The sequence below is a fragment of the Oncorhynchus clarkii genome, chromosome 5 (genome assembly GCF_045791955.1).
Source record: "Oncorhynchus clarkii lewisi isolate Uvic-CL-2024 chromosome 5, UVic_Ocla_1.0, whole genome shotgun sequence".
In the NCBI taxonomy this organism is placed as follows: domain Eukaryota; kingdom Metazoa; phylum Chordata; class Actinopteri; order Salmoniformes; family Salmonidae; genus Oncorhynchus; species Oncorhynchus clarkii.
Genome location: NC_092151.1, coordinates 5,919,682 through 5,944,211, shown reverse-complemented (window position 1 = coordinate 5,944,211; position 24,530 = coordinate 5,919,682). Strand labels below are relative to the sequence as shown.

General features: G+C 43.7%; 1 protein-coding gene across 3 annotated transcripts in view; it reads left to right on the top strand.

The window, feature by feature from the left end:
- The window catches only part of LOC139408270 (one cut domain family member 2-like), a 35,723-nt gene extending 28,826 nt beyond the window's left edge, over positions 1–6,897 (top strand). Inside the window, exon 2 of one of the 3 annotated variants that reach the window (XM_071151967.1) lies at positions 5,384–6,897. In XM_071151967.1, the coding sequence (XP_071008068.1) occupies positions 5,384–5,670 (287 nt within the window). In that variant the 3' untranslated portion in view covers positions 5,671–6,897. The remainder of the gene's footprint in view (positions 1–5,383) is intronic. The other 2 variants (XM_071151966.1, XM_071151968.1) reach the window with 2 other exon arrangements.
- Positions 6,898–24,530: the final 17,633 nt, after the last annotated feature.

The following is a 24,530-nucleotide window of genomic DNA, read 5'->3' as shown; positions in this document are numbered from 1 at the left end:
TTGTAGCTGTATGGGTAGTGTTGGGTTGTAGCCCACATACTGAAGACTACTGTATGGGTAGTGTTGGGTTGTAGCCTGCTGACTGAAGACTACTGTATGGGTAGTTTTGGGTTGTAGCTCACAGACTGAAGACTACTGTATGGGTAGTGTTGGGTTGTAGCCTGCTGACTGAAGACTACTGTATGGGTAGTGTTGGGTTGTAGCCCACAGACTGAAGACTACTGTATGGGTAGTGTTGGGTTGTAGCCCACAGACTGAAGACTACTGTATGGGTAGTGTTGGGTTGTAAACCCACAGACTGAAGACTACTGTATGGGTAGTATTGGGTTATAAACCCACAGACTGAAGACTACTGTATGGGTAGTGTTGGGTTGTAGCCCACAGACTGAAGACTACTGTATGGGTAGTGTTGGGTTGTAGCCCACAGACTGAAGACTGCTGTATGGGTAGTGTTGGGTTGTAGCCCACAGACTGAAGACTACTGTATGGGTAGTGTTGGGTTGTAGCCCACAGACTGAAGACTACTGCATGGGTAGTGTTGGGTTGTAGCCTGCTGACTGAAGACTACTGTATGGGTAGTGTTGGGTTGTAGCCCACAGACTGAAGACTACTGTATGGGTAGTGTTGGGTTGTAGCTCACAGACTGAAGACTACTGTATGGGTAGTGTTGGGTTGTAGCCAACAGACTGAAGACTACTGTATGGGTAGTGTTGGGTTGTAGCCCACATACTGAAGACTACTGTATGGGTAGTGTTGGGTTGTAGCCTGCTGACTGAAGACTACTGTATGGGTAGTGTTGGGTTGTAGCCTGCTGACTGAAGACTACTGTATGGGTAGTGTTGGTTTGTAGCCCACAGACTGAAGACTACTGTATGGGTAGTGTTGGGTTGTAGCCTGCAGACTGAAGACTACTGTATGGGTAGTGTTGGGTTGTAGCCTGCTGACTGAAGACTACTGTAGGGGTAGTGTTGGGTTGTAGCCCACAGACTGAAGACTACTGTATGGGTAGTGTTGGGTTGTAGCCCACAGACTGAAGACTACTGTATGGGTAGTGTTGGGTTGTAGCCCACAGACTGAAGACTACTGTATGGGTAGTGTTGGGTTGTAGCCTGCTGACTGAAGACTACTGTAGGGGTAGTGTTGGATTGTAGCCCACAGACTGAAGACTACTGTATGGGTAGTGTTGGGTTGTAGCCCACATACTGAAGACTACTGTATGGGTAGTGTTGGGTTGTAGCCTGCTGACTGAAGACTACTGTATGGGTAGTGTTGGGTTGTAGCCTGCTGACTGAAGACTACTGTATGGGTAGTGTTGGGTTGTAGCCTGCTGACTGAAGACTACTGTATGGGTAGTGTTGGGTTGTAGCCTGCTGACTGAAGACTACTGTAGGGGTAGTGTTGGGTTGTAGCCCACAGACTGAAGACTACTGTATGGGTAGTGTTGGGTTGTAGCCCACATACTGAAGACTACTGTATGGGTAGTGTTGGGTTGTAGCCTGCTGACTGAAGACTACTGTATGGGTAGTGTTGGGTTGTAGCCTGCTGACTGAAGACTACTGTATGGGTAGTGTTGGGTTGTAGCCTGCTGACTGAAGACTACTGTATGGGTAGTGTTGGGTTGTAGCCTGCTGACTGAAGACTACTGTATGGGTAGTGTTGGGTTGTAGCCTGCTGACTGAAGACTACTGTATGGGTAGTGTTGGGTTGTAGCCTGCTGACTGAAGACTGCTGTATGGGTAGTGTTGGGTTGTAGCCTGCTGACTGAAGACTACTGTATGGGTAGTGTTGGGTTGTAGCCTGCTGACTGAAGACTGCTGTATGGGTAGTGTTGGGTTGTAGCCTGCTGACTGAAGACTACTGTATGGGTAGTGTTGGGTTGTAGCCTGCTGACTGAAGACTACTGTATGGGTAGTGTTGGGTTGTAGCCCGCAGACTGAAGACTACTGTATGGGTAGTGTTGGGTTGTAGCCTGCTGACTGAAGACTACTGTATGGGTAGTGTTGGGTTGTAGCCCACAGACTGAAGACTACTGTACCCACAGACTGAAGACTACTGTATGGGTAGTGTTGGGTTGTAGCCCACAGACTGAAGACTACTGTCTGGGTAGTGTTGGGTTGTAGCCTGCTGACTGAAGACTACTGTATGGGTAGTGTTGGGTTGTAGCCTGCTGACTGAAGACTACTGTATGGGTAGTGTTGGGTTGTAGCCTGCTGACTGAAGACTACTGTATGGGTAGTGTTGGGTTGTAGCTCACAGACTGAAGACTACTGTATGGGTAGTGTTGGGTTGTAGCCCACAGACTGAAGACTACTGTATGGGTAGTGTTGGGTTGTAGCCTGCTGACTGAAGACTACTGTATGGGTAGTGTTGGGTTGTAGCCTGCTGACTGAAGACTACTGTATGGGTAGTGTTGGGTTGTAGCCTGCTGACTGAAGACTACTGTATGGGTAGTGTTGGGTTGTAGCCTGCTGACTGAAGACTACTGTATGGGTAGTGTTGGGTTGTAGCTCACAGACTGAAGACTACTGTATGGGTAGTGTTGGGTTGTAGCCTCACAGACTGAAGACTACTGTATGGGTAGTGTTGGGTTGTAGCCTGCTGACTGAAGACTACTGTATGGGTAGTGTTGGGTTGTAGCCTGCTGACTGAAGACTACTGTATGGGTAGTGTTGGGTTGTAGCCTGCTGACTGAAGACTACTGTATGGGTAGTGTTGGGTTGTAGCTCACAGACTGAAGACTACTGTATGGGTAGTGTTGGGTTGTAGCCCACAGACTGAAGACTACTGTATGGGTAGTGTTGGGTTGTAGCCTGCTGACTGAAGACTACTGTATGGGTAGTGTTGGGTTGTAGCCTGCTGACTGAAGACTACTGTATGGGTAGTGTTGGGTTGTAGCCTGCTGACTGAAGACTACTGTATGGGTAGTGTTGGGTTGTAGCCTGCTGACTGAAGACTACTGTATGGGTAGTGTTGGGTTGTAGCTCACAGACTGAAGACTACTGTATGGGTAGTGTTGGGTTGTAGCTCACAGACTGAAGACTACTGTATGGGTAGTGTTGGGTTGTAAACCCACAGACTGAAGACTACTGTATGGGTAGTGTTGGGTTGTAGCCTGCTGACTGAAGACTACTGTAGGGGTAGTGTTGGGTTGTAGCCTGCTGACTGAAGACTACTGTATGGGTAGTGTGAGTGGCTTTTCCACAATACATCTTGCAACCCAAACAAATGGTTGCTCTGAAATTGTCTGGACACATGGTAGAATGAGGTAAAATATGTTGTTGTTGGTGTGTACTACATTTAAAGGGGATTTTGACTTCAGATTTAATAATGATAGAAATCTACGATTTATTTTGACTCTGCAGGTTTTACGTCAATAATCATGTTGCTCTTTATAGCACATACAGTTCATTCAGAAAGTATTCAGACCCCTTGAATTTTCCCACATTTTATTACGTTACAACCTTATTCTAAAATGGATTAAATCGTTTTTTTTCCCCACAACACCCCATAATGACAAAGCAAATAAAAAACATTTACATAAGTATTCAGGCCCTTTACTAGGTACTTTGTTGAAGCACCTTTGGCAGCGATTACTGCCTCCAGTCTTCTTGGGTATGACGCTACAAGCTTGGCACACCTGTATTTGGGGAGTTTCTCCCATTCTTCTCTGCAGATCCTCTCATGCTCTGTCAGGTTGGATGGGGAGCGTCACTGCACAGCTATTTTGAGGTCTCTCCAGAGATGTTCGATCAGATTCAAGTCTGGGCTCTGGCTGGGCCACTCAAGGACATTCATAGACTTGTCCTGAAGCCACTCCTGCGTTGTCATGGCTGTGTGCTTAGGGTTGTTGTCCTGTTGGAAGGTGAACCTTCACCCCAGTCTGAGGTCCTGAGTGCACTGAAGCAGGTTTTAATCAAGGATCTCTCTGTACTTTGCTCTGTAGATCTTTCCCTCGATCCTGACTAGTCTCCCAGTCCCTGTCGCTGAAAAACTTCCCCACAGCATGATGCTGCAACCACCATGCTTCACCGTAGAGATGGTGCCAGGTTTTCTCCAGACAGGACGCTTGGCATTCAGGACAAAGAGTTCTTGTTTCTCATGGTCTGAAAGTCCTTTAGGTGCCTTTTGGCAAATTCCAAGCGGGCTGTCATGTGCCTTTTACTGAGGAGTGGCTTCCATCTGGCCACTCTACCATAAAGGCCTGATTGGTGGAGTGCTGCAGAGGTGGTTGTCCTTCTGGAAGGTTCTCCAGTCTCCACAGAGGAACTCTGGAGCTCTGTCAGAGTGACCATCGGTTCTTGGTCACATCCCTGACCAAGGCCCTTCTTCCCCGATTGCTCAGTTTGGACCGGGCGGACAGCTCTAGGAAGACTCTTGGTGCTCCCAAACTTCTTCCATTTAAGAATGATGGAGGCCACTGTGTTCTTGGAGACCTACAATGCTGCAGACATATTTTGTTACCCTTCCCTAGATCTGTGCCTCAACACAATCCTGTCTCAGAGCTCTACGGATAATTCCTTCGACCTCATGGCTTGGTTTTTCCTCTGACATGCACTGTCAATTGTGGGACCTTATATAGACAGGTGTATGGCTTTCCAAATCATGTCCAATCAATTGAATTTAGCACAGGTGGACTCCAATCAAGTTGTTGAAACATCTCAAGGATGATCAATGGAAACAGGATGCACCTGAGCTCAATTTCGAGTCTCATAGCAAAAGGTCTGAATACTTATCTAAATAAGGTGTTTCTGTTTTTTAAATATATTTGCAAAAATTCTAAAAAACAGTTTTCTCTCTGTCATTATGGGGTATTGTGATGTCATTATGGGGTATTGTGATGTCATTATGGGGTATTGTGATGTCATCATGGGGTATTGTGATGTCATCATGGGGTATTGTGATGTCATCATGGGGTATTGTGTGTAGATTGATATGAACAGAAATGCATAAGGCTGTAATGTAACAAATTGTGGAAAAAGTCAAAGGGCCTGAATACTTTTCGAATGAACTGTAGAAATGCTTGACTTGCATGAAGCAAATTATATAAACATGCAGAAAACGTTAACACACGCACACACACACACACACACACACACACACACACACACACACACACACACGCACACACACGCACACACACGCACACACACACTAGTCATATAGGGTCTGTTATAAGTTTATACGATTGTTATAAGTTTATTGAGACTTACCTAAGACATGTCTGTTCTACCTCACCCAAGATCACATCTTCATCTCTCTCTCTCTGTAGGATCATTCCTACATATGACTACTAATATATTCTATCTCTTCTTCCTCTTCTTCTTCTTCTTCCTCACACCCTACCCTGTGTTTTGTCTTCCCTTCCCTCCCTTCCCTCCTAAAGCGTGCAAAAGAAAAGAACAAGACCCAAGCAAGGAAAGGAACAATACACCAAAGAAATCCCGGCTGGTTTTTACTGACCTGCAACGTCGCACCCTGCTGGCCATCTTCAAGGAGAACAAGCGTCCGTCCAAAGAGATGCAGATGACCATCTCTCAGCAGCTGGGACTGGAACTCACCACCGTCAGCAACTTCTTCATGAACGCCCGCAGGCGCAGCCTGGACAAATGGATGGACGAGGGGAGTCCGGGAGGAGCCTCCACAGCCTCCAGCTCTTGTACCAAAGTGTGATGGATGGGTTCGGGGACGGTTAGGTGAGGGTTGGGGTTGATGGGTGGGGTGAGGGGCTGAGGGGGGGAGGGGGCACCGCTGGGAAAACCAAAACGTTTTACATTTGATTTTTGAGGTTAAAAAAAGGAAAGGGGTTGTTTACTGGCTGATTTAGCAAAAAATAAATCAGATCCATTTATAAAACATCGATGAAGCACTATAGAGTAATATAGAGTAATCCCCCCCCCCCCCACCCTCCTTGCACACTGCCTGAATGATACCACCAGTCCAAGGCTATTCCTGACTAATGTCTATCTATAGCTTTATTATAATGAAACACAGTTAATCTGCCCTATTCTAGTTTTTTTTTTTTTATCTCACTCAAAACATTAGCCCATAAAAACCAAAGACCAAGTATAATATGCTAACATATATATTATGTAAATTATCTATATGTAATATTGGATTGAAACCACAGGGTTAGCTAACCCACCAAAGACAGAATGTCCTAGCCATCTCCCGGTAAAGGACTTCTTTGAGATCGTCATATAGAATACTTATATTAAGAAAAGAATCATAATAATTGCCTCCAAATACCTAGTATTATCTCCAATGATGGAGACAAGTTCTGATATGTTTTGGATGAATGTTGTTGACACAAGTCAAGGTAAACAAAATGCCAAAAGCAGAAAAGACTGACTTACCCATGTCAATGGAATAATAATTTGTTTAGCCAGCTTTACAATTTAGTTGTGCAATCCTTTCCCCAGGAACTGAGAACAGAGGGCAGAGAAATCCTGTATAGATGTGGTCTACCTCTAGTTAGCCTGCTATTTCCCTGGAGGTTTTTCCCCCCCCAGAAAACCCAGAATTAAACAGGAAATCCGAAACCCTCTATCCATGATTTCTGGGAAAACCTGATAATTTTGAGAAAGTAGCCCTAGTGTGATTTCATAACTTGAGAACAGACCAATAGACAGCAAGTAGAGAGAGGCATGATGTTAGAGAGGATGGCTGAGACGTCATCAACATCATCAGAGAATCTTCTGAGGGGAGAGGAAGGTTTAGGACTTAGAGACATTTCCACAGCCAGCTACTGGCAAGTATGCAAGCACAACACATGACCAACACACACACGACCGACACACACACACACACACACACACACACACACACACACACACACACACACACACCATTGACTCTTTACACTGTAGCTCTCCCTCAACATATGTAGTGGTCTGTGACGTATGTGAGCACAATCTTGAAGCACATTTTATTTGCAATAGAACTGGAGCTGCAGCTCAATGTAGAATGTTCTTCACATATTAGAAAACTCAGGATGCCATTTCTAAACAGCGGCTGAAGAACACTGACTACTACTACTAATACTACTAATACTACTAATACTACAACTACTACTATACTACTAATACTACAACTACTACAACTACTACTAATACTACAATGACTACTAATACTACAACAACAACTACTAATACTACTAATACTACAACTACTATTAATACTACAACAACAACTACTAATACTACAACAACAACTACTACAACTACTACTATACGACCCACTCTTGCACACACACAGTATAGTACTATACTCTCTATAGTATAATCACAACAGACCACACATGTCCAAATAAACACTAAGTAGGACAGTAGGCCACAACCCTGAGGAGCCATTTCCCCTGTTTCCTAACTTTGTATTATAGAAGCTTTCTGGTAAGACTAAAGTTATTATTCTACCCTGGCATAACATGGTTTATCTCAACATAGTAACCATCAATTCTATTTTAATGACAATATCAATCAACTGCTCTAACCTCCACTAGTCTCCACTAGTCTTCACTAACATCCACTAGTCTCCACTAACCTCTACTAGCCTCTACTAGCCTCTACTAGTCTCCACTAGTCTCCACTAACCTCCACTAGTCTCCACTAATCTCCACTAGTCTCCACTAACCTCCACTAGTCTCCACTAACATCCACTAGTCTCCACTAACCTCTACTAGCCTCTACTAGCCTCCGCTAGTCTCCACTAACCTCCACTAATCTCCACTAATCTCCACTAGTCTCCACTAGTCTCCACTAGTCTTCACTAACATCCACTAGTCTCCACTAACCTCTACTAGCCTCTACTAGTCTCCACTAGTCTCCACTAGTCTCCACTAACCTCTACTAGTCTCCACTAGTCTCCACTGGACTTTACTAGTCTCCACTAGTCTCCACTGGACTCTACTAGTCTCTACTGGACTCTACTAGTCTCTACTGGACTCTACTAGTCTCTACTGGACTCTACTAGTCTCCACTAGTCTCCACTGGACTCTACTAGTCTTCACTAGTCTCCACTAAACTATACTAGTCTCCACTAGTCTCCACTAGTCTCCACTGGACTTTACTAGTCTCCACTAGTCTCCACTGGACTCTACTAGTCTCTACTGGACTCTACTAGTCTCCACTAGTCTCCACTGGACTCTACTAGTCTTCACTAGTCTCCACTAAACTCTACTAGTCTCCACTAGTCTCCACTGGACTCTACTAGTCTTGTAGAGGCAACACCCTGGGCGCCAGGCTAAGAAAGAAACAGACCAAGAAACAAACCGGGAAGAGTGTGTCTGTGCCCCAAATGGCACCCTATACCCTATATAGTGTATTACTTTTAGTGCACTATGTAGGGAATAGGGTGCAATTTGGGACGCAGGCCCAAGAGTCTGCTTCTTAACTGCTGTGCTGATACTCCACCTGTATGATACACCAATGATTATTGTCCACTTAACACAGTAGCAATCATTCATTATATTACACATTCTGTAAATATATACAACCTCCTACTTTTCTAGTCAACCCCACACATAAGATCTTTAGAGTTCAATCATGTCAAACTCGTCTATCCTTCTATCAGCCATCGATGAAACAACCAAAGCATAAAGTCCGGTAAGCAGCCCCTTGTCCAGTAGAACACAGGTTTTTCGTGATATATAAAGTGAGCCGAAGGCTTGACGGACCAGAAATGGACACTTGAGACTTTTTTCTATTTATTGACAAATCAAAACCAAAGAAACTTTTTCTGCACCTAACTGTTCTACAACAAAACTGTTCTAAAGAGGATGATAATTATAAATGTGAGCAGCGATGATGATGATGATGATGAAGAAGAAGAGGAATAGGAGGAGGACAGACATCAGGGGGAACGGAGAAGTAGCTTTGTTCTGTTCTGATTGGTCAGGACATTTTAAGGGGAAGCAGGATGAGACTGAAAGGGTTTAAAACACGCGGGGGGAAACCACGCCGCTGCGGCAGCTGTTTCCTAAGGCAGAATGACGCGTCTCTGAAAGTTGGAAGGTTGTCTTTAACGTGTGCCTATGCAGTTTTTCAAGAAAAATGGAAAAGAACAACGAAAACCTCATCAGCTACAAAACCAAAGATTCATAATTATTCCTACAGAGGTTTTCCCCCAAAGTTTATTTTCCTGACAATGTCGACCACACATACAGCCACATACGTATACATGCATGCACACTGTATAGCTAGCGCTACCCAGTACATGCATGCATATTAGTACATGTATGTGTGATTTTAAGGGTACGCTCCTTCTTCAACATGACACTGTGTGATTCAGTAGGCATGATACATCCTCTCCATCACTCCCCTTCACTGGACACTGACTACCTCGGTTTCTCCGTCTGTCCAGTCCACTAGGGAACATCATGCCCGGAGGATTCAGGTGTATCTGTCACTGCAGTATGTAGAGAAACATGATTCTGTGAAACTATGTGAAACTACAGTACACACCAAAGTTAACTGGTGTACAGCACACCACAATTCTTCCAGTTCCACTAACTACCGTGCTGTTGTACTCAGACTCACATGTGGTAGACTACACACATCTCTCTCTCTCTCTCTCTCTCTTTCTCTCTCTCTCCCTCCCTCTCCCTTTCCCTCTCTCTCATCTATTCAACTCACTCTCCAGTCCACTGCTGAATCACAGCGTCCGTGTTAGTGAAGGAGGGTACAGTAGGGGACAGAGGGGTTGGGTGCTCATAGGCACATCCTGTATGACTTCAGTTCTTTTTGGGGAAAACAAACTCTACTACTCCACACGTTCACAATAAGCAAAACCAAAAATACAAAACAGACTAGTAGTTCAACCTTTTGAGAGAAACTGCTCAAATATCGGTCAAATAGCTTTATCCTTTCCTAGTTGTCTCTCTGTGAGGCTTCTGGTACAAAGATGCTCCGCCACGGCCCTAGCTCTCCTGGTCCTGGTCCTGGCCCTGAGGCTCGGAGCCTGGCGGAGTCCACTTTCATACTCAGTCTGGTCTTGAGGAACATGTACCAACCATGGGTATGAAACTAAAATCCAAAGAGGTTTTCATTGCTTGTCTTTAGTGCTTACGTTCATTTGCCAATGCCTAATGTACAATTATGTTGTCTCTCTTAGGTTTATGTAATATATGATTTTATTTATGTAATTTATATTTGTTTTTAATTAATTGAGAATTCATTTAAAATTGCCAAATCTCACTTGGAACCCTTTACCCTGATAAGTTTGCCAAGGTTTACATTGTTTGTCCTGTTTTCTTTTGCTGACACTGTCAAACTATTTATGAGGTGTGTTAGTACACATGATAGTTTTTTACTTAATTATTTAATGTTATTTAATTAGATGTAATTTGTTTTGGGGGGGGTGAATATTTATGGTTAGAGAATCAAAGATGCAGTGCTATGTCCTACCCACGTTAATTTATTATTAGTGAGTTTACTTTAAAAAGCAACAGAGGGTGTTCAATTGTTTAGTGAATAATGACAGAACAATATTTAAAAAATGTAGTAATGTCAGGGTAGTTGTAATGATGAATGTCACCATTATATTATTATAAAACACATTTAGCTCAATCTTTTTCCTAATATAGATTTTTTTTTCCATTAACTTTATTCTTCCTGATGAAAACAATCTGTTGATTTAAAAGATAATGAATGAGCACTGCATTGTTTTTTTTGAAAATCCTTCTGTGATTTATGATTAATTAATTAATTTGTTTTTCATTTGCGAGTCCTTTTGCATTAATTTTGTTTACCAGTGACGGACAAGCAATGAATTTCAGACTGATGTTTGTGCCACTGATAGAGGAGGGTAACACGTTGATTGAGACAAGTCAGACTCACCAAAGATAACTGGAACACTTGAGAGGTTGGTCGTTGTTTCACTTGATAGAGAAGGAAAACTAGCTGCTTCCAAGACTGGCTTGTAAAAAAAAAAAAAAGAAAAAGTAAAAAAAACACAAAAAAAACTATTTCTAAAGTGAGAACCAAAAAGGCTACCTCACTGACTTTCCCATTTGTCATTTGAATCGTGTTGATGAAACCAAAGATACCAAAGATTTGTTTTCTCTAGTACGGTCTGCGCTTGGCCCATGCTTTCATTTTGATATTATCTCTCTTTCTCCTTTCTCCTTTCTCTCTCGAACACATGCCTTCTCCTACCCTAAAATAATAGGGACGAAGGGGGAAGGGTTAGGGTTAGGGTTAGGGAAGATGAGGGTGTATGTTTTGGGGTTAGGGAAGGTGAGGGTGTGTGTTAGGGTTAGGGAAGGTGAGGGTGTGTGTTTTGGGGTTAGGGAAGGTGAGGGTGTGTGTGTTTTGGGGTTAGGGAAGATGAGGGTGTGTGTTTTGGGGTTAGGGAAGATGAGGGTGTGTGTGTTTTGGGGTTAGGGAAGATGAGGGTGTGTGTTTTGGGGTTAGGGAAGGTGAGGGTGTGTGTGTTTTGGGGTTAGGGAAGATGAGGGTGTGTGTTTTGGGGTTAGGGAAGATGAGGGTGTGTGTTTTGGGGTTAGGGAAGATGAGGGTGTGTGTTAGGGTTAGGGAAGATGAGGGTGTGTGTTAGGGATATATGCTGGATTTCAGAAAGCCCTTCACCAGATCACAGTACACATTGTGTCTAAACCACACATTGAGTTGTTGTGACAAACCCCCAAGTCAACGCCGTTTTTGCACTGAAGCATTGAGACAACCTAGAGGCTGGATAAAATACATCCACATACTCTATATAAAGAACGTATATATACTAATATAATTCCCAGACTTTTCTCCTTGATTTAAAAAAAAACCAAACTTTTATTTTTATTGTTTTCAATGTAACGACCAAACAAGCAGTGGTGAGTTTTGGAAATCTACAAACACAGGAGAATGATTAGCCCCCGAAAAAACCCCAGTGTCCATTTTTATCAAACTGCCATTATAGTAGCTGTCTTTTTACTCGTGCCTGTGCAAAGAAGGCCACAGTCAATACATTAGAAAATGCTTCCCTCAATCCCCCCCCCCCAGGTATCACTCCTAAACAATCAGACTTAATGGAAATAAAAACAACGGACAATATACTGTCAATGGACTTAAAAAGCCACAGTCATCCTCCCTGCCTAGTGTTCCAGTGCAACGTTGTGATTTAAACCAAACCAAAGAAAACCTCAACACAAAGAAACCAAAGGCACTGGTGAAAAGGCCTCTCTGAAAGACACATATCAGAATGTAACCCTGATATATTCTGGTTCGGACCAAACAGAACAGCTGTAAACATTATAATAGCAGTAGTGTACTCCTTGGGACTAATTGCTGTGTTCGTAACCAAGTGGGAGGTGGGAATTTACCAGTTGTGAAGTCGTAAATACCAGTTTGGATGCTTTCACGTGCTTTGAACTCGTTGAGAAACACAGATTGGCTAAAAAGGTCAACAAGCTACTTAACCACGGACTAAAAGTACAACAAACATGCTCATTCACAAATTATAGTGTTCACAAAACCATATGAATAGATTGCTTTTTATAAGTAATGTTTTGTTGTTGTATTTAACTGCTGGAAATGTTGTTATAGAGGCCATTCTCTTAGTAGGGAGCCACTGGGGCTCCCGAGTGGCGCAGCGGTCTAAGGCACTGCACTGCATCTGGTTCAAATCCAGGCTGTATCACAACCGGCTGTGATTGGGATTCCCATAAGGGCGGCGTACAATTGGCCCATCGTCGTCCGGGTTTGCCCGGTGTAGGCCGTCATTGTAAATAAGAATTTGTTCTTAACTGACTTGCCTAGTTAAATAAAAAATTTTTTTTTAAGTAGGTGATGTCAAAGGTCAGCATGTGGGAGAAGTGGGAGGGACGAGTTTCCCACAAGTAATTTACCAGTTGGAGGGGCCTTCAACGGGATTTTTTCCACATTTACATGTGAGAAATTCCCACTTCCCACTTGGTTACGAACACATCATTATACTAATCATTCTCTAGCTCCTGTTTGGAAAGGTAATATGGAGACCATTGTCATTTATGAAAGTACGGGATTTCATCACGTGTTGCCACCTTCATCTACGCCTATACAAATTAGCATATAATACATTATGCAAATATACTTAAGATATGGGAGTGGCAACAGTTGATGTGAGACTCCTGGAACCATATGACAATACTGACTCCAATGGATTCTCTCTCTAGAGCTGATATGATAGGCTTTTAGGCCTATATTACTAATAGGGTTAGAGGCCTATATTACTAATATAAAGGCCTATATCACTAATAGGGTTAAAGGCCTATATCACTAATAGGGTTAAAGGCCTATATCACTAATAGGGTTAAAGGCCTATATTACTAATATAAAGGCCTATATCACTAATAGGGTTAGAGGCCTATATTACTAATAGGGTTAGAGGCCTATATTACTAATAGGGTTAGAGGCCTATATCACTAATAGGGTTAGAGGCCTATATCACTAATAGGGTTAGAGGCCTATATCACTAATAGGGTTAGAGGCCTATATCACTAATAGGGTTAGAGGCCTATATTACTAATAGGGTTAAAGGCCTATATCACTAATGGGGTTAAAGGCCTATATTCAGCCAGCTATATTACTTTTCCACTGGGGCGGCTTTAACAAAGACGTAAACAGCTCTTTTGTTGCAAAGTATGAGATAACCATGGGACGAGTGCCTTGCTTGAACCAAAGCAAAGTGGAGACCTCTCTGTACTTACCTCAGCTTCTAGCCCGTCGTCACGGTGATGACAATGTATTAGTCTGGCTCTGTGGTGCTTTGCAATGCAATCACTAAGCAAACAACTAAGAGAAATGATTACCAAAGGCTTTCCAAATATATCTGTTTCCTCTCCTCTTCTTATTCTACCAAATGGTTGCAAAGCTTTACATTTAAAAAAATAAATTAAAAAAATTAAAAAGATGTGGCATGTTAACAGCGCAGACCGTGCTCTCCTTAATGTTCTCAGATATACCTCAGAGATACTAGTGGTTAGGGTAATGTTATTCTAGCGTATGTAATAAATTATTATTTTGGTAACTGTGACTTTACGAAACAAAAACAACAAAAAAAAATCTTTATACATCTTAAGTTGTGATTTCTGTAATAGTTGAAGAGGTGCGCTTACCAAAAACAAATGCTTGTCTTTTTGTGGTTTGGGTTTTTAATGATTGTTTCTGCTTTTATTTTGTTGTTGTTGGAGGGGCTCTGGTTATTCACTCAGCTTTCTGGAATGAGGATAGTTGCAGATTAAGCCCACAGTTTACATGACACAATGAAGAAAAGAAAAAAATACCAAAAAAATGGACAAACTGTTCTTCTGTTCTAGTTTCTGACCACCATTTTGTAAATGTTTCCTTCTTTTGTCTTATGACCTAGTTTCTGACCACCATTTTGTAATTGTTTCCTTCTTTTGTCTTATGACCTAGTTTCTGACCACCATTTTGTAAATGTTTCCTTCTTTTGTCTTATGACCTAGTTTCTGACCACCATTTTGTAATTGTTTCCTTCTTTTGTCTTATGACCTAGTTTCTGACCACCATTTTGTAATTGTTTCCTTCTTTTGTCTTATGACCTAGTTTCTGACCACCATTTTGTAAATGTTTCCTTCTTTTGTCTTATGACCTATTCTTCTGTGTTGAAGTGTAGCATTATGTTTAGCAACTGCCAAACAACAGTGCTATAGCCCAGACTTTATGCATGAGTATATTTACAATTAGCTAGCAGAGTAATGCATTGTGACTTCATTACTTTTTAAGTTCAGAATCCGTACCACTCTATGGACTGCATGTGGTTACTGAGAGTGTGGCTCAGTTGTGTATATATTGGCCCTCCACTGTCATAGTGCACCCTCTGGGTAATAAGTGAATTAGCCGAAGGGTCCATATTCCGAGTAGAAGGTTATGAACACAAGGCTAACTGTTAACATACTGCACAAGGCTAGCACAAGGCTAACTGTTAACATCCTGTAAAAGAGTGACAGATGAGATATTTATAGAATGAGTAAAAAAATAAAAAAAACTGTTCCTGAGGCCTATTTGAGACAGTAGTCCACAACTTTGATATAGCCTTCGTATAGTAACTTACACAGCGCAGAATTTGACATCGATGGACAAACCACGTAGTATTTTAATTAACCACAATAGACCTGAAAACACAGTAGAATAAATAATCTTTCAAAGAATATTACTGAAAAAGCCCTCAACCTAACGACGTCACAGAAGGTACTGTGCCTGACAATCTATGCCTCTCTTTTATCTTCCACTTAGCTAGCCGACAAATAAACCCCTATTATTAGACAACAGCACCCAATCAGTGTCTGATGAAAACACAACAAATGAGTTTAGGATGAAGTGATTGTACTGTACTCTGGTCCTTACTGGGTTAATAATAATTAAAACGTTAAAAAAAACACACAAAAAAACAACACAAAGAGATCTACAGCCAGGCCACTAGCCTACCTCAGGGGGTCGGAGGTGAAGCGTCAGACAGTCTGACGACCACAGGGGGTTAGAGGTCAGAGGTCAGTGTGATGATAACCAAAACAAACTTGATGAATCAAATCACTCATTCATTCATTTAGTAGAACATGAGAATATTGAATAATAATTGAATTTTGCATCCATCAATCTCACTCTCCACAGTTTGGATTATCTTTATGTATCTATGCTTGATGGTGACGTAAACAGTAAGGGTCTTATATAAGCCTTTTCACACAACTGAGCCGAACCGAACTGAGCCGAGCTGTACTGACCCGGTTTGTTCAGGTCGGCATGACAGTGTGAAAGGGCTACTTAGAGAGGAGTGTGTTGAAACCAAAGGCAAAAATGGTGTTACAATCTGATGACCTCACGAGAGGTGGTTTAGAAACCTGGTCCCAGATCTGTTTGTGACGACCACCATAGGAGTTAGATGCACAGCACAAAACAGATCTGGGATCAGGTTAGACTGTGTGATAGTGGTTGAATATTCTAAGCAAAAGCTTCATTCCAAAGACGAAAACAAAGCCAATATGCTGTCTATCCCAAAGTACAATTATACATTTACCATTATCTGTAGATTTTTACTGATTTGTTTCTGTTGATGTTTTTTGTTTTTGTAAAAGAAAAACATGATTTTTCTTTATTTTCATTAGTTGGAACACAAATGGAAGCTGGTATTAAAGTGTGGTGTTGTATTGGAATCGTATGGATAAACCTATTGATAAAGCAATTAAATTATGATCAAAATGAAGGAAATATTCAGAGTTAATGTTGTTTCGCTTACCCTGTCTATGTAAAGACAAAATAAACCCTGTCTGTGTAAAGACAATAAATTTGTCCTCATGACTTGAAAACCCCCCAAAAAATGCATTTTTTTTCAGATGAAAATGATTGTATAGCTCTTTATTTGTTCCATGTCTCAAATAGACTGAAATATTGCACTTCTGCATTTTATTTCTTAAAACAAGGAGGGGGGAAATAACACCATTTAAAATAATGCATTTAAAGTTTATTTCCTTTGAATCGAAGCATTTTGAACAAAGAGATAGTAACAATGTATCTATCGGGGCCTGAATCACCCCGACTACCGTAGAACAATTAAACGGCTTTTAAAACACATAATCTCTCACTTTACCCGTGTCAATGAGACCACAGCATTTATAATAACCTGGGGTCGTGATACTGACAGATTGCTGGGTAGTGAGTGTCCTACTGCCTAATATTGCTAGAAGTGATTTCTGAAGTGGGAAATAAAGACTGGATTCCGTGATCTCAAATCCATGACCTTTGAACCTTTGAAACAGTATGTCCCAATGTAAAAGCAACAACTAATGTGTAGCCTAAATGTGCATTGCCGGGGTAATATTTTTTGTTTTATACATAAACCTTTATTTTACCAGGTAAGACTGGGATGAGTCAATGTGATGAATACCAACAACAACAACAACAACAACAACAACAACAACAACGACAACGACGACGACACTGACATACATTATGGCTAAATCCCCTGAGCTGACAAGTCACAAATCTGTCCTTCTGCCCCCCTGAACAAGGCAGTTAACCCACTGTTCCCCGGTAGGCCGTCATTGAAAATAAGATTTTGTTCTTAACTGACTTGCCTAGTTAAATAAAGGTTCAATAAAAAATGTTTTTTTTTAATTCATATGGAACCAGGCTGGAAGGTAACAGTACAGCTATCGTCACATTAACCCACAGATACACATTAACCCACAGATATACATTAACCCACAGATACACATTAACCCACAGATACACATTAACCCACAGATACACATTAACCTACAGACACACATTAACCCACATATACAGAGAGAGAAACCCTCCTGTAGGTTTTAACTCCAACCCTAGTCTAGAACACCTGATGCTAATAATTAGTTGATAAACTGAATCAGGTTAGTTACAACTGGGGTTGGAGTTAAAACCTACAGGAGGGTGGATCTCCAGGAACAGGGTTGGAGTTAAAACCTACAGGAGCGTTTCTCTCCAGGAACATGGTTGGAGTTAAAACCTACAGGAGGGTTTCTCTCCAGGAACAGGGTTGGAGTTAAAACCTACAGGAGGGTTTCTCTCCAGGAACATGGTTGGAGTTAAAACCTACAGGGGGGTAGCTCTCCAGGAACAGGGTTAGAGTTAAAACCTACAGGAGGGTATCTCTCCAGGAACAGGGTTGGAGTTAAAACATACAGGAGGGTATCTCTCCAGGAACAGGGTTGGAGTTAAAACCTACAGGAGGGTATCTCTCCAGGAACAGGGTTGGAGTTAAAACCTACAGGAGGGTATCTCTCCAGGAACAGGGTTGGAGTTAAAACCTACAGGAGGGTTTCTCTCCAGGATCAGAGTTGGAGTTAAAACCTACAGGAGGGTGGATCTCCAGGAACAGGGTTGGAGTTAAAAACTTACAGGAGGGTTTCTCTCCAGGAACAGGGTTGGAGTTAAAACCTACAGGAGGGTATCTCTCCAGGAACAGGGTTGGAGTTAAAACCTACAGGAGGGTTTCTCTCCAGGAACAGGGTTGGAGTTAAAACCTACAGGAGGGTGGATCTCCAGGAACAGGGTTTGAGTTAAAACCTACAGGAGGGTATCTCTCCAGGAACAGGGTTGGAGTTAAAACCTACAGGAGGGTGGATCTCCAGGAACAGGGTTGGAGTTAAAACCTACAGGAGGGTTTCTCTCCAGGAACAGGGTTGGAGTTAAAACCTACAGGGGGGTAGCTCTCCAGGAACAGGGTTAGAGTTAAAACCTACAGGAGGGTATCTCTCCAGGAACAGGGTTGGAGTTAAAACATACAGGAGGGTATCTCTCCAGGAACAGGGTTGGAGTTAAAACCTACAGGAGGGTATCTCTCCAGGAACAGGGTTGGAGTTAAAACCTACAGGAGGGTATCTCTCCAGGAACAGGGTTGGAGTTAAAACCTACAGGAGGGTTTCTCTCCAGGATCAGAGTTGGAGTTAAAACCTACAGGAGGGTGGATCTCCAGGAACAGGGTTGGAGTTAAAAACTTACAGGAGGGTTTCTCTCCAGGAACAGGGTTGGAGTTAAAACCTACAGGAGGGTATCTCTCCAGGAACAGGGTTGGAGTTAAAACCTACAGGAGGGTTTCTCTCCAGGAACAGGGTTGGAGTTAAAACCTACAGGAGGGTGGATCTCCAGGAACAGGGTTTGAGTTAAAACCTACAGGAGGGTATCTCTCCAGGAACAGGGTTGGAGTTAAAACCTACAGGAGGGTGGATCTCCAGGAACAGGGTTGGAGTTAAAACCTACAGGAGGGTTTCTCTCCAGGAACAGGGTTGGAGTTAAAACCTACAGGAGGGTATCTCTCCAGGAACAGGGTTGGAGTTAAAACCTACAGGAGGGTTTCTCTCCAGGAACAGGGTTGGCGTTAAAAGCGACTTACAGTCGTGTGCATAGATTTTATATATGGGTAGTCCTGCGAATCAAACCTTCTCCCTATCTCTCTCTCCCCTCTCTGTACCGCACCTGCTTTCTAGACCTCTGAATGCTCGGCTATGAAAAGCCAACTGACATTTACTCCTGAGGTACTGACCTGTTGCACCCTCTACAACCACTGATTATTATATGACCCTGTTGGTCATCTATGAACATTTTAACATCTTGAAGAAAGATCTGGCCTTAAATGGCCATGTAATTCTTATAATCTCCACCTGGCACAGCCAGAAAAGGACTGGCTACCCCCCAGAGCCTGGTTCCTCTCTAGGTTTCTTCCTAGGTTCCTGCCATTCTAGGGAGTATTTTCCTAGCCACCGTGCTTCTACACCTGCATTGCTTGCTGTTTGGGGCTTTAGGCTGGGTTTCTGTATAAGCACTTGGTGTCATCTGTTGATGTAATATAATAATATATTCTATTTAGCAGACACTTTTATGAGCATAGATTGTATGTAGGGGTAGTCCTGGGAATCAAACCCACTGTCATTGTGTTGCAAAGCCAGAGAGAGAGATACCGTCCTGTTGGTTTTAACTCCAAACCCAGTTGTAACTAACCTGATTCAGCTCTACCAACAGAAGGCTACGTAAAAAGGGATTTATAAATACATTTGACTGATTGATCTGCATTAAACCTGCTATTTTATTTTTCTCTATGCACACTCACAACATGCAAACACCCACACAGTCATACTGACTCTACACCCACTTACATACAATCATCATACTGCTACTCTGTTCATCATATATCCTGATGTCTAGTCACCTTACCCCTATACAAACCGACTCAGAACTAGTTAAGATCAACTTGTTGCTGTCCTAGGTTATCTGTTATACCATCTGGTATTGCTAGACGCTAGCTAGCTAAAGTAGCAAGATAATTGAGGCTATTTTTTGTTGTTGCTGTACTTGTCCACAACAAGTCCGTTCATATGGAACAGCCTACCTGTTGGTCGATCACTGTGGTCTACTCTTTCATTTAAACAACACCGTCCATATGGAACAGCCTACCTGTTGGTCGATCACTGTGGTCTACTCTTTCATTTAAACAAGTCCGTTCATATGGAACAGCCTACCTGTTGGTCGATCACTGTGGTCTACTCTTTCTCATTTAAACAAGTCCGTTCATATGGAACAGCCTACCTGTTGGTCGATCACTGTGGTCTACTCTTTCTCATTTAAACAAGTCCGTTCATATGGAACAGCCTACCTGTTGGTCGATCACTGTGGTCAACTCTTTCTCATTTAAACAAGTCCGTTCAAATGGAACAGCCTACCTGTTGGTCGATCACTGTGGTCTACTCTTTCTCATTTAAACAAGTCCGTTCATATGGAACAGCCTACCTGTTGGTCGATCACTGTGGTCTACTCTTTCATTTAAACAAGTCCGTTCTTCCATCACTCCAGTATCCCTGCACATTGTTAATATGGTAATGGAACTGACTCCGTATATTGCTTACCTACTTTCTCATGTTCTTCTGAATTCAATTTATTGTGTTGTTCTACTTGACTTTGCTCTTTCCCAACAATGCAGTAATTAATAACAATCAAAAAAGGCATTACACTATACTAAACGCACGTGACAAAAACTAGAAACATTTGACAAATGCATCCAACATTTATTTTTCAACTAACATATTCAATGAATGTCTACATACGGACCGATACATCCATCACAGTAACTGAACAAAATGTTAGCCCTGCCTTCTTCCTCCACGTTGGCGCAGTCTGTACACAGAGAAGGATCCAACAGTCTCCGATCTGGCTACGTCCCTCCTCCCGCTATTTCACCGTCGGAAAAAAAAAAACCTCCCAAGAGAACGTTGGAACAATTAGAGAAGCAGTTCTCTGTTAACTATGAAGTCTTTATATGGACCAATCCCTTACGGTTTTCCAAGGATACACCAGCTCCTAAATCTGGACAGGTCAACAGCGATACTAGCATCTGTTGAAGACTATGGAAGTCCTACTGAATACGGGTACAATATACATACACCGCTCGGACGCTTGTGTCTCAGCCGTCAAGAGTGATGGTGAGTTCAGTGGTGACGAACCACTTCAAATAGTACAGAGGACAGCGTCATCTTTTAACTCTGGTCCAGGTGGTTGATGTGCAGCTCAGCATCGGAAAGCCATGGACCAGAGCTAGACCCTTGTTGCATAAAAGGTGTCTGATGTTATTACATACATTCGATCTGTCACGAAGAATCAAACATCACATATTAATGGGTGAAACGGAGAACCATGAACTGCATGTCTGGCACATCTTCTCCCTGTTTTAACTCCTTAAATCTCCCTCTCGGCCGGGCCCACCAACCCGTTTTCTACAATCTCACCTTCAGTCAATTCACTCTGGCCTGGACACACTCATTCTCTCATTTCATTCCTCCTCACCTCTCAGTACCCTGCTGCTGAACACACTTCCTCCTCATCCACCTGTCCCCCCCCACCAGCCAAACTGTACACCCTCCTCTCTTCATCCCCCTCCTTCAAGAAATCAATGGAGAAAAGCTCCAGCTTTTCAATTACCAGGAGGTTCCAGCTGCTGTGCCAACCCCCCCTCCCTCTCCCATAGCCCCTCCCTCCCCAGAGATAGGACTGGGTTGTTGAAGATCTGATGAAATGATGCAAAATGTTTTTAATGTTGTCCATTTTTATTAGATGTCGTGGAAGACTTGTTAATGTTGTATTCCAGTAAAAATTATTTAACACATTTTGAACAGCAGAGCAGGTGGTGTTTTATGACAGACAGAAATAAATATACCTATTAAAAATGACAACGATGTAACATGAAGCCGCATCTCTTCACTATACACACACACACATCATATATGTAAGGGATAATCAATGAGGGCTGTGTGTTCTATGGAAAATAATTAACGACGTGAAAAAGTGCGTTCCCACGACGTGCTAGCAGAGTGGACTTAATGCAATTCCGTGGGAGGTTAATTTCCAGAGAACACATATAGCCCCCCCCCCCCGAGTTGATTATCCCTTCGATACCGTGGCTGTAATTGAACACATTTGCCGGTAGAAATTGTGTTCAACGTCCACTGAAGAAGCTAGCAAGTTGACCGGATAGCTACAGTAGTTGCTGTGGTAACCAAAACAGACAAGACTTGCTAGTTTAACGAACCAAACTATCAGTCCTAGTTTGCTATGATGAAAATTGAATTCAACACTGCCAATACTGTTCTCAATTTGACTTTTGATTTCAAAAGCACCTTAAAACCAAACATGTAAGAGTGAACGAAAGTCATTGAATTCAACCGTGCTGATATACCATGCGTTATAGGGAAGTAATGCACGCTCTAGAATTCTCTTCAAACCCAATCAGAAACGACTATTCAACAATGAGATGGTATGTCTTATTAAACTATAGTATCCACACATCCAAGATTCTTCAACATGATTTACAGATGACTTCTTAAATACATTAGAAAATGGGGATTGTGTTCAGCAGGCACGTAACAGAAGAAAACGGCTGAAAACAGAGAGTCTCCAACTTGTCCAATAAGAAACGCTCATTTACTTTTTTTTGTTGGGGGGGGGGGGGGGGGGGTTTACGAAATGATTTAAAACGTTTAGTTACGGTGTGCCCCGATGAACACGACCCTGGTAAATTTTCACATTTGAGTATATTACATGTAAAAATAAAAGCACAGAGTTGAAGCAATGTTCAAAGAGCAAGTGTAAAAAAGGCACGTTATGTCATGTTACTCCGACCGACCGAGGACAACGGGAGAAGCACGTCAACGCTGCTCGTCGCTAAGAATGCGTCTGTCTGTCTAAACAGCAGCAGCTACAACACAGCTCAGGTTAGATGGATGAGGCCATGGAGCCCATAGTTAGACCGGTAACAGGTTCAGAGCTGAGGGAGGTGAGAGGTCAGCCGGGGAGAGAGACAGGGATGGGGGAGGTGAGAGGTCAGCCGGGATAGACAGGGATGGGGGACACTGAAGCAGGGAGGTGAGAGGTCAGCCGGGGAAGACAGGGATGGGGGAGGTGAGAGGTCAGCCGGGGAGAGAGACAGGGATGGGAGAGGTGAGAGGTCAGCCGGGGAGAGAGACAGGGATGGGGGAGGTGAGAGGCCAGCCGGGGAGAGAGACAGGGATGGGGGACACTGAAGCAGGGAGGTGAGAGGCCAGCCGGGGAGAGAGACAGGGATGGGGGACACTGAAGCAGGGAGGTGAGAGGTCAGCCGGGGAGAGAGACAGGGATGGGGGAGGTGAGAGGTAGCCTGGGAGAGACAGGGATGGGGGAGGTGAGAGGTCAGCCGGGAGAGACAGGGATGGGGGAGGTGAGAGGTTGACCAGGGAGAGACGGATGGGGGAGGTGAGAGGTCAGCCAGGGAGAGACAGGGATGGGGGACACTGCAGCAGGGAGGTGCAAGGTCAGCCGGGGAGAGACAGGGATGGGGGAGGTGAGAGGTTGACCGGGGAGAGACGGATAGGGGAGGTGAGAGGTCAGCCAGGGAGAGACAGGGATGGGGGACACTGCAGCAGGGAGGTGCAAGGTCAGCCGGGGAGAGACAGGGATGGGGGAGGTGAGAGGTTGACCGGGGAGAGACGGATGGGGGAGGTGAGAGGTCAGCCAGGGAGAGACAGGGATGGGGGACACTGCAGCAGGGAGGTGCAAGGTCAGCCGGGGAGAGACAGGGATGGGGGAGGTGAGAGGTTGACCGGGGAGAGACGGATAGGGGAGGTGAGAGGTCAGCCAGGGAGAGACAGGGATGGGGGACACTGCAGCAGGGAGGTGAGAGGTCAGCCGGGGAGAGACAGGGACTCATGCAGGGGCAAGATGTGCATCAGCACTTTGTGGAAGTTTAACCAGGGATTATGGTTCCCTATAACAGATTAGAGGTCAGCGGAGAGGTGAGAGGTCAGAGGAGGCTGCTGGGTGGGAAAGTTAAGAGCATCGACTCTGGATGAGCAGTGCCTCTACAAAGATGGAAGCAGGGATTCTCTAGAGGCCGAGAGGAGATAGAGGGTCTCAAAGCAGGGGACAGTCCAACAGGCTTCAGAGAGGTTCTCAAAGCAGGGGACAGTCCACCAGGCTTCAGAGAGGTTCTCAAAGCAGGGGACAGTCCACCAGGCTTCAGAGAGGTTCTCAAAGCAGGGGACAGTCCACCAGGCTTTAGAGAGGTTCTCAAAGCAGGGGACAGTCCACCAGGCTTCAGAGAGGTTCTCAAAGAGACACTGTGGATGACATACCAGAATGGGGTGGGGGGGGGGGGGGGGGGGACACACACGCTTCACCACTGTCCCTGAGCATGACGTACAAACCAACTGGACAAGCACCAGGTGAGAAAGGATACAGTCCAGTTTATCTTCCTGGAAAGAGGATGGAGGGATGAATGGACAGGACAAGTTTTCCAGGGATTCAACAGATGGAATGTGAGTGGCGGGGGGACGGGGGAGGGGCTGGGGGAGGGGACGGGGGGGAGGGGACGGGGGAGGGGACGTCCCCGGGGGAGGGGACGGGGGACGGGGGAGGGGACAGGGGAGGGGACAGGGGAGGGGACAGGGGAGGGGACGGGGCAAAATAAGTGCAACTCTACTTGTCTTATAGCTTTAATGCGATGCGTATAGACAGCTTCTTTCCTAGTTTGTCTGCTTCTTCTTCTTC